We start from the raw sequence: 16,547 nt of genomic DNA, 5'->3' as shown, positions 1-16,547 counted from the left end.
GTACAAGCCATGTGGAGGAGCATTATGCTGCGGAATGATGCTGCAAAATTCAACCCTTGAAATACAGGGGTTAAATTCTGCAGCTGATCTGCAATTAAAAACTCGACCAAATCTGCACCCAAATGGCCAACACGGATTTCCTGCAGAAATGCCGTGGGTTTACCATTGCAGAATGCTTGCAGCTATTCTGCTCTGTGAGAAGATACCTGTACTGAACCTTTACTGATTAAAACCAGAATGCGGAAAAAAAATTAAATCTGTTTTTATTTTTTGATTGTAGAATTTTTAATCTTACCTTTGATTTATGGGCCATTCACACAATGGACAGTATCTGACCCATCGACTTCTATTGGATACTGTTCTAGGCATGCTCTGTGAACAAACAGAGATCATTATGCAGGAAGGGCAAGGAGGTAAGCTGTGAGCATCACCTATTGTGAATATTGTATCCTGTTATCTATATGTGTTCACCTTTCATTGTAATCCTGCCTGTGATCATAATGAAATGACTGCTTAAAGGTTTTCTCTACAGAACAGGAATTGTCAGACTATAGTTAGACTTAGTGGTCAATGTAAGAACTGTGGGGTTATATGACTTCTTTAAATATAGACCATGACATCAAAAATTAAGAAACAACACCAAAAACTCTTAAAAGATATATTTAACACAAAAACGTGATTTATACAATAAGTAATTTTCTGATGACACATTCCCTTTAATACGAATGTTCCAATGAATTGAATCTGCCCACAATAAAGCAAATGAGGATCATTATTTTCAGCTGTGGTTGTGTTTTATGTACTTGTCTGTATTTTCTCTACAGAACTTTAGTGTGTGGATTTGTGTGTAGGTGTCCTTCTTTGCTACCTAGTTGGAAAATGTAGACTCATTGTGCGCATATGATCGGTTCTCTTCCTACAGATGTTGATAATGGTGGATTTATTTCCATCTAATAGAAAGAAATTATTTCTACGGTGCCCAATTATAAGAAAATGTACACTCTGGAATGACTCATCCATGGGTAATTTGATAAATTTAATATAAAAAGCAATATGTAGAATCTAGGTCATTTTAACATTATTGTGACATATCATCAAATTAATGAGACATAAGTGCCAAATTCCCCTGGACTCGCTTCTTTAAAACCTTTTTAGCAATAATCCAGCAAATCAGCTCAAGTCATCCTGGGATTCTTTGAAGGATTTTTAGCCCAGGAATATAACAGGCACATGGCAGATAAGAATATGTCTGTTAGAATAAACATTTCTCAGGGATAATCAAGATATCCCCAAGGAGGAGGTCTAAAACGAGACTTGAGACCTTTCACCATGACTTGACTCTTTTAGAATGAGAAGGAAATCAGCACATACAATTTAGAAGCTACATAGTATTTGCTGATGGATAGTCATTAGGAAGAATCAATTTAGGATTCTACGATTGGAAGTTTTTAACTCTTTAAAAACAAAATGTCATACAGCTTCTGACAGTTTAAAACCCCAATACTTATCTTTTAAATGGACCTCTCAAGTCCAGTGCCATCAGTCCAGTTCCAATCATGGAAGCGACTGTAGCAGGCATGTTGTTGCGTTCACTAACGTGCAACCACAATAACATAAATCAAAGGCACAACTGTGCAAAAGGAAAACAAAAACTAAAGGGGAATGCTCTCCCTATCGTCCCCTAACCCGGGAGGGGACCCTGCCTACTCGGCAGACTAACCACGCTGAAAAGTGCGAGCCCACACTCGAACCTGGGCCACTGACCAGTCCCTAACTGGGGGCCCTAGCGCAAAACAAAAGGAGAACAAAACCAAACAAAACAGCAAAGAACTTAGCTTATCCAGCAGAGCTTCCACCACACTGTGTTGCTCCGTCGCTGTCCAACATGGAACTGCAGAGAATCATTGACCAGCACAGGAGTAACCGTTAGCCCTGCTTAAATAGCAGCAGAGCTACTTAACACCAGGTGCTGACTGACATTAATCTTGTCACTACCACACCTCTCAGCTCCAGGAGAGGTAGGAATGCTACTAAACCCTGGTTTGGCCTGACAGCAAGGTGGGAACCTTAGGACGGCTGCAACACATGTGCTGTTCTTCAATCTGACTGCTCAGTCAATTACTGGCCTCAGTGGTCATGTGTGCATGAACGGCACATGACCTCTGCGGACAGTGATTGGCTGAGCAGTCACATGAATGATGACTGGCACATGACCGCTGCTGCGGTTTCTGGGACTGAGCAGACAGGGATTGGACAGGATTGTTGGAGGAGCTGCAGTATTTAAAAGTTGAGTAGATATTTTTTTTCTATTTCATACTGTCATTAGTTGTGTGACTTTTTTTCTCTTTTTTAAATATCATATTCATATAACATTCACGAACCAGGGAAATGGATGGACAAGACTTTAGGTCTCCACCAGATAGGAGATGCTGCGGTACATGGAAGTGAGAAAAAAATTTGATAAAATGCTATTGCTAGATAATTTTTGTTAATAAAATGTGATTATCTCTGGGGGCTCCAGGAATAAATCTGTAAATATCAAAGTTCTCAACTACTCTAGTATGTGATCCTGTCCCATTGGGCACGTTTGTGCTAGAAAAATTTTGTACAGTCAATCCAGATTCTTCTCTATGAAACCCGATAAGGGTTAATTACTTCTAGAGGGCATAACATGTTCTAAAACCCCATTTTGTGCGTGTCATTGCGCTTTACATATACTGATGGAAATATACTCAGGCAAATATTAATATTTAAACTTGGAGATATAATTAAATCTGTCCTGTTGGTTATGTGAAATGCGTCAGGCTACCATTAGGGACATTTATAAAAGTATGCCCAGTTATGAAATGTAACAGGGACACATTTCTTAACTTTTAGTTAAAGAAATCTATTTCAAGGATGTCTCCTGCACAAAATATATAGACTTCTCTTTATTAAGCATACTTACCTATATTCCCAAGATGCCTTCAAAATAGGTGAGATCTCCACCACTCCCAGTAGAGCAGGCAGATCTCTTGTAAAACCTGCATATTAATATTGCTCCTATTGATTTAAAAGGAAATGGTATAAATATGTATGCAGTGAGCGCTCCTTGGGGTGGTGGCTGCTGGGCGCTGGAATTTCATTGTTTAATTCTATGAGTGTGTAAAGGGAGGGACTATCATGTTGATGCTTTTGTTTATTGTGGGCACTTTGCTGGCATTGTTTCTATAGGATACTCTGTGTGCAGCATTATTTATTGGGATCTCTTTATTAGCACCATTCTTTTATGAGACACAGTCTTCAGGCAATGTCTATGGAAGGACATTCTGCTGGCACTGATTATGGGAACACTGCATGGAGGTCATTCTGCTTATGCTATCAGTAGAGGTCCTTAATATGTGGGTGTGGCTTGTACTTATTAAGGGAACTTACGTATTTGCCTAAAAAAACCTGTCCTTTGCATTTCAGGTCTTGTTGAAACTAATTCTGAAGGGTATGATCATACATCACGTGTGGATTTTCAATGCGGTATGCAATTGTTGCATTGCAATGAATGAATTCTGCCTAGAAAATTGGTAGCATTTCAGTAACATATAGTGTGCAGTCATTGTTATAAGACTTATATAAAGAGTCTAACATTGATTTGTATGAATGCTACCTTCCAATAGGTGGCGCTGCAGAGGTATTGTTCCATCTTCCGTATTCACAAGAGATAGAGCATGGTATGTATATGAAATTCCACAGCATGTCTATTTTCTATTGCAGATTTTTTTCTACTGTTAAGGCCCATTTACACACAATGATTATTGCTCAAAATTCATTTAAAGACCGAATTTGAGCGATAATCGTTACATGTAAACGCGGACATAGGGCACTTTTCGTTTGAAGGATAGTTTTAAGGTGAACCTTAAATCCATTGTTCAGCTACTGGAGATAAAGCAAACACCTTTATCTGTCAGTAGACTGCAGGCTGTTATCTCTGCAGAGAGCTGGCAGTTAACATTGTATTTTGCAGGTACCAGTGACGAGAACAATGCTGCTGTGCTCACAGCTGGACGTGTGATTAATCACACACTGGGCTCTGCAACACAGCTCCTGTAGGCCCTTTTACATGCAAATGAAGATGATAAAGTGTTAATGGCCATCAGAGGCCATTAACACTTTATGCAAAAAGATCGCTAAAAACTTTCAATCTTTCAACCATATGAAAGATTATCTTTTGGTGTAAATGGGCCTTCAGACCGTCTTCAGATGGGCCATAAATGCTGCAGAATTTCCGCTGTTGGAATTACTGTGAAAATTCTGCAGCATTTATAATACTTGTCATGTGAAGGAGATTTCAGAAATCTCCTCCAGATGTTGTGGACATTTTCTGAATCTGCAGCACGTCTATTAATGCTTTAATATTTTTGCTAAGGAATTCAGTCCTTGAAATAGAAGGGTTAAATCCCACAGCAAGTTCGCAAGAAAAAACGTGGCTGAGTCTGCACCTAAATGCTGTGGATTTGGCCATTGCGGATTTAAAGTGTAATGGCTGCAGGTTTTCTGCTGCGTAAAGCCCACAGCAATTACACAATCTGTGAAGGTGACTTAAGTGAATGGAGTTTGTTAAAATCCTATTTACTTACATTGTACTGTACATGTACACTGCTGCAGACATTCTGCAACAATTACGCTGTGTACGTGCCATGCTGCTATACTTACGCAAATTCAAGTAGTACAAATAAGTCTTAATTATGTAATTGTAAATGCTGCAAACTATGCACGATTGTCCCACAATATTTCTAGATTTAAATAATCTTAATTTGAGGTAATAATTTACAATATATTTTCCGTAAAAAGAGTCTTGGCGCTGCAAATTTATGGCGTTTGTTTGCATTTCCTATAACGTAGAAAAAAATGAAAGCATGCCAAGTGATCTTCCGCTGCTCACTCAAGTCAGAATACTGCGAATCACACAATTGCACGCTCTCCGTTGCCTATGAAGCACTGAATCCTTACAGCAGTGTACTCCAAATTAAGTAACTGATTACGGGTGACTTTGGTATCTTAGGAACAAGTTTACAACCAAGAGCGATCCTATTATAAATTACAAGGCTTCTGGAAATTTCAAACTTCCCAGGAGCTGTAAGCGGAATGCAGACACTGTTTATGGCAGACTGTACTGTATGTTGTAGGTGCAATCCTCATGAAGGCTGTTCATGATAGCCACTGTCAGAACAACATTGAGAAGTCACAAGTTGCCATAAACTACACATATATTACATTGTGTTAGGAGGACATTTAAAAGTAAATTCCTAAACATAATCACATCACTAATATTACATCTATTGACCATTGTGCTTCATCCATAGTGGCATCACATTTGTCTATCATGCTTCCATTTTTCTATTGGCTCAAACTATGCATGCTATATCTGCTAGAGCAATCCAACACTAAAGGTGCCATATACATTAGACTAAGGCTAGTTTCACACGGGCGATCGCGATTTTGCCGCATGAAAATTGTGGCAAAAATGAGTCTATGTTTCTGCAATTTTTGAGCGGCAGTGATGCTTTTAAAGAATAATCTCGCATTGCAGCACTGCTGCCAATGATAAAATTCTGCAATTTTTTTTATTGCAAAAGTCAATAGGACTTTCTAATGTTAAAATTGCATTGCAATGCATGTGTTATGCATTGCGATGCGATAACATGGGAGATTAAAAATTACACATGGCAGAAAGATAGAGCATACCCCAATTTTGTGATCTCTCAACATCACATCCGTGAAAACATCGTAGATCAGAAGGAAACCGTTGTAAATCATTGGTTTCATAATCTGCTTTTTTAACTGACTCTCGCATTAGGCGGAAATCTCGCCTGTGTAAAACCACCTAAGGGCTTTTACCCGCTAGCGGTTTTTTAACGCTGCGATTTCGCAGCATTTTTTTCAATGGGACTTTCTCATGTTAAAATCACATTGCACAAAAATCACAAAAGCACAAACTTGTGATTTTTGTGTGATGCGAATTTAGCATTAGAAAGCCCCATTAAAAAAACAGCGATATTGCAGTGTTAAAAAAAATGCTAGTGGGTAAAAGCCCTAAGGGCTCTTTCCCATGAGCGGATATACAGTGACGGTGTTTTTACGTTTTCACACCTACTCCATATTAGCGCTTGAATGGTTGTTTTTCTGCAATCCTGGGCAGCGTTTTCTCGTCCATTCACAGGACCACGAGCGTCGTTTTTAGCGTAAAAATTTTACGCACCCCGGAAAACCCTTGCTCTGCCAAAATCCTTGGGATGCCTTCCAATGTCTACATAGAGGCCCCTGTAAGCTTTTCATAGCATTGTATGCTGCAAAAATGCTTCTCCCTGCATTCTCTTTCCCTGCTACCATAGGAGTCTATGGGACCCGCCGGCGTATATTGGCCAAAACATAGTTCCAGAACTATTTTTTGGCTGAGTGTATATGCGCCGGCCTTGTTTATGTTCTTTTTTCATGCTGCCTGCTTTACGTGCTGTACAATTGCCCATGTGAACTAATGCATTGCGAACCAATGCTTCACATGGGTAGCGTATATACGCCCGGCATGAAAACATGCCGTATATGTGCTCATGGGAATAAAGTTGATGAAAATAGATGATTTCAACCAAAATAATAGTTTGTTGGTGGAATTTAAAGGGGTTGTCCCGCGGCGAAAGTGAAAATGTTTTTTTTTCACTTACCCCCGAATTCTGCCCTGTTAAAAAGAAAGCATGGGTTAGTTTTTAAAAAGCACATTGCACTTACCTGCATCAGCGTTCTGCAGCTTCTTCTTTTCTTCTTGTGAAGATGGCGCCGCTGGTCTTCTCCCACGGTGGAACGCAGGTCTTCTCCCATGGTGCACCATGGATTTTCTTCTCCTTCCTTGCGTTCCATTGCCGATTCCAGCCTCCTGATTGGCTGGAATCGGCACACGTGACGGGGCGGAGCTACGATGACGACGCGGTGACCAGCTCTCCGGCACGAGCGGCCCCATTCACCAGCCAGAAGACCGGACTGCGCAAGCGCGTCTAATCGGGCGATTAGACGCTGAAATTAGACGGCACCATGGCGACGGGGACGCTAGCAACGGAGCAGGTAAGTGAATAACTTCTGTATGGCTCATAATTAATGCACGATGTACATTACAAAGTGCATTAATATGGCCATACAGAAGTGTATAACCCCACTTGCTTTCGCGGGACAACCCCTTTAACAACAATCATTTTAGCCAATTAGTAGTCATACATAAGATCATTAATCCATGAACAATCTTTCTTTGAAGGACCGTGTCATTGAACATGTATGGCCAGGTTCAATGACTGTATTGACCAATATGGCCTAAAATGTGTATAGATGTGTCTGCAAAACAATTCTCCACCAGACGACCAACTAGCAGCCAACTTCTGGCAGTGGTCTTGAACCTCTGCCTCTCCAGCTATTGCCAAACTGCAACTCCCAACATGCCCTAACAGTTGGGGAACATTGCACTGAGGTAAGAAATTTTAAGTCGCTGTAGCCAATATGTCATTGCATCGGTACGCTCACACACAGCTTCAGGGGTAGCCAGATTTCAAGAGTGGGCACAATTACTAATGCAAGTACTTTTTAGTTTTTTTTTATTTAGGCATGTATGTAAAAAACATTAAACATCAGACAAACTGCTCAAAACCTTCCTAAGCCTTTTGTGCTTTTATTTGTAAAGCGAGCAATAAAATCATTTTATTTCATTGGCAGTCATGCAATTCTTCTTTATAACAATCAGAATGGCTTTAATTAAAATTAGGGTTTCACTTTTTAATTGTAGCAGAAAACCTAATATCTTTCTCTTTCCTGCGTTGAAATTCTAGTCATTATGTATTGATTCTTTAATCTATTTTACTACTGAAGAAGCCGTTCTAAAAATATCCCAGCTTACAGATATTTATAGTCAGCTTGATGCTCCGTCCTATACTGGATGTGCCTGCATGGCACGCGCAGCAGCGAATGGGTTAATACTCACACCAGATCTGGGCTGCTGCTCTGCCTCCTCCTCGCCTGCTATAAAATACAATGCAATGAACAGAGCTCAGACTGAGACAGGATCACAAGTCACAAGCTTCACGTGGAGCCCATCTGAATGGAGCCATTGCTTCCTGACAAGTGCCAGCACTGAACCTAGGGGGGAGTTATCAGCGGCAGCTGGGAACTACTGGAATCCCCCAATAAAATAGATGCAATGCAAACCTAAATATGAAGACAATCCCCGGCTTCCCATCATCAGTGAAGTCTCATACACAGGGGCTGTGATACTTTAGTAGTCACCACCTCCACAGCCTGAGCCTGGATGCAGCCAGAGAGCTGATTTTCTGCATTCACCAGAATCCAGGACTCCGCTTATTGTCATCAAATCATAAACTTTTCCCCCTCAGCTGGGAATCTGAAGACCTCCTTGCCTTGATCTCATACAATGGGAGCTGGGGAGATCCAATTGTGGATGATTATGTCAGTCTGCTTGATACATGGTAAATTTATCTCACCATTATACTGCATTCCACCCTAATTGATAACACCCCATTCTCTGTGAATGTGTCCCAGTTCAGAGCTATGTTCATGATGAGCTGATCACTGTTATACAAGCCACTTGCTATATTGCCATATCTATATCACTAGACCATATCATTGCACTGTCCATGTTACTGTATATTGACTATGTGCTGAGTGAGTGCTGATCATGCTCTTCTCTTGGTTTGAAGTGTCCCTGCAAGGAGAATACCAGAGAAAGCTCTACAGGGAATTACTGAAGAATTATAATCCTTTAGAGAGGCCGGTGGCCAATGACTCCCATCCACTTACTGTTTACTTTGGAATGAATCTCATGCAGATCATGGATGTGGTAAGTGTCCTCCATACATTCTGCCTATGTATGCATTCCTCTCAATCTGCTTTAGTGGGATAGGTGCAATTCTCCGAGTCTGCGGTCGAATAAGGACAACCTCATTAATAATTATAGTTATTAACTCCCACGGATCCTGTATATTATGCAATATATATATACATTTAAGAGGCGTACATGCTTTTGGTGAATGGTATAGTTAAGATGACTTTTTCTGCCAACTTTTAAACAATTGTTGAACATTTCTTTGAGTTTCTATTAGGAGTGGCAACCATTGTGAGGTAAGAATTGTTCAAAAGTCCCATCAGTCCTTAAGTCACTCTAAACTTCTCTCATCTCCCAGCCCGGATAATAAATATAGGTTATTTGTAGAACTATTTAGTAGTTTCACGCCTTGTGCAATGTTAAATGTAATTATCTTGTGCCTTATTTTTGCTGAGTGTGCCACAGATATACAAATCTTTAATTAGGGTATTTTTCAGATGCCCTAATAACACTAATAAAGTGTGTCCATAAGTTAGGATGGCGTTACATGGCACAATTATGGACTAAAAAATCACTGAAACAAGTGATTTTCAGCGATAGTTGTCCCATGGGACTCGGCAGGGACACATTGCTAGTCACATTGTTTTAGCTCAGTGAAATGAAGCAACTAGTGAGCGAGTTCTCACTTAGTGTAAACAGGCAGTCATTCATCATTGAATGACTGCCTGTTCACAGTGAATTGAGTTGGGTGGCTGGAAGAGTCTCCAGTGTGTTCTGCTTCCATACACTGAACAATTACAGCTCCTATGTGAAAGCGTGGGTGCGGTAAGACATTGGGAGCACTTTTGAGAGGCTATGCAGTTAACAGTCATCCATGTAAAGCTACCCTTAGAATGCACTGTATGAATAATAGTGATTTCCTCGTGGTATTCATGTGACTAGATTGTGGCTCATTGAGAAAAAAGGATTCATATAGCCAGTCAGCAAAAATAGGACTCTTTGGTAGATGTCCCAATGTAATGAGACTGGCCTTCAAGGGTGCTTTCACACATGATGGAGAATTCCACCATGCCAAAATCTGCACCAAAATTCGCATGTCTTACATATTGAATTTGATGCAGATTTTCTCTTAGGGCTCCTACAGATGAGCATATGCATAGATATGCTTGTGATAATATGACATACTAGCACTGTGAAGGAAGCGCTATCGTGAGTGAATCTGCGCATTCTACTGTACTTTTCTACGCTGCCAGGTGCGTTCACTTTGGCGTGGAACACACCCACACCATGATTGAACTGGCCGGGCAGCCTAATTATTTCTCGGTGTTATCGACTAACACAGCAAACTCTCGCAGTTCAGTGCTTGATTTCGTGCAGACGTGGTGCACATTTGCATTCCTCTATAGACTCCTATGGTGCTTTGGGTGCGCAAATGCACACACAATGGAGCATGTTGTGTATATTTTTGCATGCTCTGTGGTTTGCATGAGTGATTTAGCATACGCAAAAGCGCACACAATGCCGCCTGTCCGCAGAAGCTCTTAGCAAATATGCAACAATTCTGCAGCACATTCTGGTCAAAATCTGTATGTAAGACATACGGATTTTGGTGCAGGTTTTGCCATGGAGGAATTTTTTGCACATCTGAAAGCACTCGAATAGTGACACTTGTGTCCTACTTATTCAGGAGATTCTCAGCTTGGGTCAAAAGCAACAAGCGGCAGAAGTTTTCTTGAGCTATATGAACATTATGGCAAAAATGTAAAGGTGATGGTCTCTACATTTTCCATAACCACAGTAAGAGCAAAGACCACAAAAACATTTGGAGAACCAAGAGGTTCTGAGTACATGGTGGTACAAATCATACCATTTGAGGAACTTGCATCTTTGTGCAGAAAATTATTAACTAAGAATTTTCCTTAAATCTTGGTTGTAAAATGGAATCCCATCTTATATTGTGATGGAATATCTCTAGGATATTCCATCACTTTATAATCAGTGGGGATTTAGGACACCCATCAATCTGAAGAGTCAAGAGACCACTGCATGGATGAAACTCTGCAGGCCATTGACAGTCTTTCTCTGCACATTGGTACCATAGCCACCCATGGTTCAGCATGGCACCTTTCACCTGAATGTAGTCATGCTGCGGTTCCCCCACACCTCGGGTAGCTGCAGCACCGCTGTGTAGGGTGGAAGGGTGAAAGAGCTGCCATACTGAATCAGTGCTGTTGCCCCTTCATCCTCTGTTTTGGTTGGAGTTTCCGATGTTGGAGCCCAACTGATTATGAAGTGATGCCATATCCTAGTGATATACCATCACTTTATAAGAATGGGACATCACATCACCAATAGATGCACCGTGTCCAGTTTATTATTTTTAGGGCTTGTCACCCAACTTATCAAAGAACCTGAATGTCATATAAATCTGAAGAGCGTTGTTCTTGCAGTATGTGCATGGACGTCTGCAAACCCCATTCAGAGGATTGGGTCAGCTGCATAAATGTTTGCAACAAATCATCTGTGGGTAAACATACCCCTATTGTCTCATCTTGCTAGGTTTGGGAACACATAATTGGTTTTGCAACTATTAATTTACAGAATTATGATTCAAGAAAGCTGAAGTGTCACCAGCAATTATTATCATTAGAAACATTATTATTACAAATGTGTATTCCTTTTTTTGCTGATTTATTCCCCTATTCTGTAAAATATTTCTTACGATTTCCTGGCATTTTTACTATTAATTTATGCTACATTGATCTCACGACTGGAAAGCTTAGTGATTCTTAAATGTGCAGTGTTGGAGTGATTCCCACGTCTCTAACTTGTTGAGCACAGAAAAGTAAATATGACTAATTTGCCATGCTCCTTCTTGTTGCCATGCTTCTTCTTGTTGCCATGCTCCTTTTTGTTACCATGCTATTGGAAATGACATATATTTAAAATGTTGAGCGGCACTTGCTGCTTGATTGCTGCTTGTTTGGAGAGAAGGAAATCTGTATGACAGGTCCAGCTTATTGAACATTGGAACAACTAACAGCTGTAATGAGAAGATGCATATGTAGTAATTATGTGGCTACTTAGTCACAATCTGTATTTTTGTTAAGAAAGAAAACTGTTGGAGCTGTTAGGATTTGGGATCAATGGCACAATTTAATGAATATTAATACAGAGCGCTTAATACTTCCAACATACTTGCGGACTTAATTTACCTTTATCCAATTTTTAGTATTTTTTCCGTTATGCTGTAACGAACAGTAATACACTTATAATATTATTCTGCACAATTGATACTATATTAGCTTTTTATTATGGAAATGGCAACAAAAATTCATGTATATTAAGTAATACTTACCTACAGGATCTGGAAGCATAGCTCAAAGTTTTCGTATGAAGCGTATTCTGGTCAGCATTTGGAAGCCAAAACCAGGAGTGGGAAATAAAAAGGTAAAAAATAGATAATGGAAAGATTTCTACATCTTCCGTGTTCTGGACCCCCTCCTCGTTTTGGGAAAATACTGACCAAAATACTGCCATGTGAAAATGGCCTTAGATGGCATTTTAGGTCATTGAAGCAGATGGCATTTTATATTTAAAAGGTGGAATTTAGAGTCTACTATTCTGCATGATCAATGGTGACACCAGAAGACTGTAGTTACAATATTGGCATCGATATAATTGTGAATAAAAGTTGGAACTTTGTTCTGATACTTGGTAAGCAGAGTTAACAAAATTAGTAACCACTTATTAGGCTATATTGTCATTGAAGTAAGCTATGAAGTTTAGATCTCTGGTACAGTAGCGTATTCAGGGCTGTGTGCTGTCTGCGTTAATCCATGGCAGCCCACGGCCCCATTATAGGCCAATGTGTCAATACACATGGATGCTTTTTTACCCGGACTCATGACATGTCCTATTCCTGTCCATCTCACAGAGGAGAATTAGGACATGTCAATGCATACCATTGTGCATAGTCCCTGTATATCAGAGTGGCACACAAACTATCGTCTATGTATGGTACAATGCCAGTTGCGTTTCAGCCTCTTGCATGCAACTCACATTTATGGCTAGTTTGCATCTAGCCTACAGTGAAAAGAATGGTGATGTTTCTTTATAGTACCACTAGGGATTAAATCTAATCTAGTGATTTCTTGTAAGGTATCCCATGTCACCATAGTTGACATTTGGGCTGTCCAGCTACAATAAGGCTGTGTGTAGCCTGAGCCAAGGTCTGATCAGTTTAATTTTCTTATATGTGTAGTTAAAAAGTTTTTGAAATAGTGCTGGAGATTCAAGGGCCCGGGATGAGTGAGTATGGGATCTTTTGTTATATTTTTTTTTTTACCATGGACAGCATTTATTTTCATAATTTATTATGGAAAAACTATTTAAAGTTTTACATTTGGTTCATATTAACCAACGTAAAAAAATAGCATTTAATTTCTGGTGTTTATGACATATAACTGCTTTCAAATGTTGAGAGTTACACCCAAATGTTACATTAAACAATTTTGTTGCTTTGCATAAAAACTGGCTTGGATTCCAAATGTGAAATCTCACAGCGGAACCAGACCCTGTGCCCCGGCACTAACCCCATGTACCTGTCATCTTGTCTTCTTTCTGCTCTGTGGATATGCAGTGCAGAGACTCGTGCCGGCGATGACGCGGATCCGCTTTAACTTGCCGCAGGACAGACGGCTTCCATTAATTGCAATGGAAGCCGTCTGTGCGAGGCTCACAATAGAATAAGACATGCTATGATTTTCCCTTGCGAGCGGAAAATAGCAGTTGATTTCCACTTGTAGGCATGGAAAAACGTTTTCCATAGCATGTCCATGCGCAGTATTTGCTACAGGATCCGGAGACGAATGCTCGCTCCGGATCCCGCAGTGCAAATACGCCCGTGGGCATTCGGCCTAAGGCCTGCTTCACACGGGCGACTAAATTGCGATGCGGGAGTGCTACAAATCGCATGTATGTGAAGCTCATGCTTTCCTATGGGTTCCTTCACATTAGTGATGTTTTGTAGCCTGTGACATTTCGAGGAAAAAAAATGTGCTTCCCAATAGAGGCTCCTAGTTTATCGCATCTCACAAACTTGCGATTTTCGTGCGGTGCAATGCGATTTTAACATTAGAAAGTTCTATCAACTTTCTCGCTATAACATCACGCGTGAAAATTGCGGGTAGCAGCGACGCGATGCTTAATTTTTCCCAAGAAAAAAGCATCACTGATGCTAGGAAATTGCGTGTACATAGCAGCGATATCGCTGTCGCCCGTGGTAAATGGGCCTAAGTCACTTAGGTAAGGGTATGTTCATAACCACTACTGGGTGAAAAATGGAAGAAGAAATGATGTTAGCAAATGCATTTTTATGCTGCTTAGCTGGATTTTTGAATATTTCAAGGAAAATGTCCTCAGAACCAGAATGTAAGAAACGCTGTGTACAGTCAAAGAGCACATGTAATATAAAGTCCCTGCGGTGATTCTGCAGGACCTTCTATATAACTGCAGGCTAACTTCCTGTATAATGTCATAGAAAAGTTCTACTATCCTATTGATTACAAAGCATCTATGAAACTATTCCAAATGTGTTAAATCCCAGCAGTGGCTACAACATCATTAACCAATTTGTGGAGGAGCTTATAATGTGCTCCTGGTTAGCACTGATAAGTATAACAATGACCATAATTAGGGTTTTTTTCTATCTGTTTCATTTCTCATAAAGATTTAGGACTCCTGCACATGGCAGAGCCCTAGGCATGAAACTTGTGCATCTATATGAAATTGGAGGCATATGGAGGTACAATAAAGGCTCAGTGTACCTCTATGGCAACTGTATAATGAATCAAATTGGAGCTGTAATATGCATGAGCTTTAATACCAGCTTTATACTAAAATCTTATAATCGGAGTAATTGTAGTTCCCATTTCTTCCAGAATTGAAATGCTGATAAACAAGGATTTGGCAGTTTCCACTTTTGCTAAGACTATATACAGTGTATTATATATATAATATGCTATTCAGTTAATAATTGTGATAGGATATCAAATGAACTGGTATATCATCAGACTAAATAAAAATTACATGGCAATTACACATTATAGTGTACAGTTACAATAGAAGTATTTAACCATGAGCCACCGTGCTTCTTCTGACATCTTCTCCAGAGGAGAAGGGAGAGAAAATGAAGACGTGCAACATACAAACTCCATGCAGATGTTGTCTTTTCTCATATTTGAACCTAGAATAACAACACTTCAAGGCAAATGCGCTAATCACTGAGCTACCGTGCTTTTTCTGCCACCTTCCTCTAGAGAAGAAGAAGCACAACATACAAACTCCATGCACATGTTGTCCTTGGTCAGATTTGAACCTAGGTCCCCAGTGCTGCAAGGCAACAATGTAAACCAGTAAGCCACTGTACACATTCTACCTTCTTTTTCCTCCTTCCTCCTCCTACTTCGTCTTCTGAAAGAGGTAAGGAGAAGAAGGAGACCAGAATAAGAAAAGAAGAGGTAAGGAGAAGGTATTTTTCTTCTGCTTTGAAGAAGGAAGAAGGAGTAGGAGGAGAAAGAAGACAGAAGAAGCACGGTGGCTCAGTACTTAGCACTGTTGTCTTGTAGTGTCATACACCAGCTTTAGGGGTTGTAGCAAAGTTTCGGTTTGGTTTGAACTAATTCAGACAGAACCAAACTTCTTGCCGAGATTCAGTGAACAGGTCAAACTGAACCTTTCAAAAATTCACCAAACAATAGTAAAGAAGCCTTGTCACCTCTTGAGATTGAGCCATATTTTTCTCCACAGAGGGAGTACCCCCATGTCTTTTGAGAGGATTTTACATAGAACAGGTTTTCACCATATATTTTGTACAAGCCATTTATATAATGGTGCCATTTAATGATGCCCCCTTTCATGACTCTTCTCACGACTAAATAAATTAAATTCTATTAATATTTTCTAATAGCTAAGATCCTCCATGACGCTTATCAGCTTAGCTGCTCTTCTTTGTATTTTCACCATCTCCAGGGCAACCTTTCTATGAACTGGTGCCCAAAACTGAACTGCATATTCCAGATGAGACCGCACTAATATTTTGTGAAGTAGAAATACTCAGTTACAATGAATAATACTGATACCGACATCACAGCCAGCTGTTTCTTATTTCTAAAGACCATTCTTGTTTGCAATGATATGTCTGTTATTTTAATTCATTGAAATAGATCTTATATGTAGCTGACTGACATTTGACAATGTATTATTTACTGCCTGAAATTCAATAAAATGTACGTGTCAAGATATAGTCAAGCCATTCTTTATAGTCTGCATATTAATCACATAATGATACAATAGACTTCATGCTGATTCACATAAGTGTATATTTTTCTCTCTGAAGCATTATTTTATCAGTAATAGAATACAAAAAAGGTAACTTGAGGTACATTCCGAGACACTTTTCAATGTGTTTTGAAGCCAGTGTATGTTTTAATGTATATATTTTAGTATAACAGAAATTTAATAAGAATTAGTACAAAGAGGCGTAACTTGAAGCTCCCGGGCCCCAATGCAAAACTTAAAACAGGGCCCCCAACTATAATGCTTTACTCATAGTACTGGGTTCCCTATATGGAGAAGAGAGGCCTTATGGGCCCCCTAAGGCTCCTGGGCCCGGGTGCAACCGCATCCCCTGCATCCT

The 16,547-nt window shown here is 39.9% G+C and overlaps 1 protein-coding gene across 2 annotated transcripts in view; it reads left to right on the top strand.

The window, feature by feature from the left end:
- Positions 1-341: 341 nt before the first annotated feature.
- CHRNA7 (cholinergic receptor nicotinic alpha 7 subunit) overlaps positions 342-16,547 on the top strand; it is a 205,120-nt gene continuing 188,914 nt past the window's right edge. The window contains exons 1-2 of one of the 2 annotated variants that reach the window (XM_066589960.1): positions 342-413; positions 8,724-8,863. In XM_066589960.1, coding sequence (XP_066446057.1) covers positions 368-413; positions 8,724-8,863 — 186 coding nt within the window. In that variant the 5' untranslated portion in view covers positions 342-367. Of the gene's footprint in view, positions 414-8,437; positions 8,493-8,723; positions 8,864-16,547 lie in introns of those variants that run through there. The other variant, XM_066589961.1, reaches the window with a different exon arrangement.

This window comes from Eleutherodactylus coqui, chromosome 2 (assembly GCF_035609145.1).
Source record: "Eleutherodactylus coqui strain aEleCoq1 chromosome 2, aEleCoq1.hap1, whole genome shotgun sequence".
Taxonomy (NCBI): Eukaryota; Metazoa; Chordata; class Amphibia; order Anura; family Eleutherodactylidae; genus Eleutherodactylus; species Eleutherodactylus coqui.
Note: the sequence above shows the minus strand (reverse complement) of the source record. Positions and strands in the feature narration are given on the sequence as shown.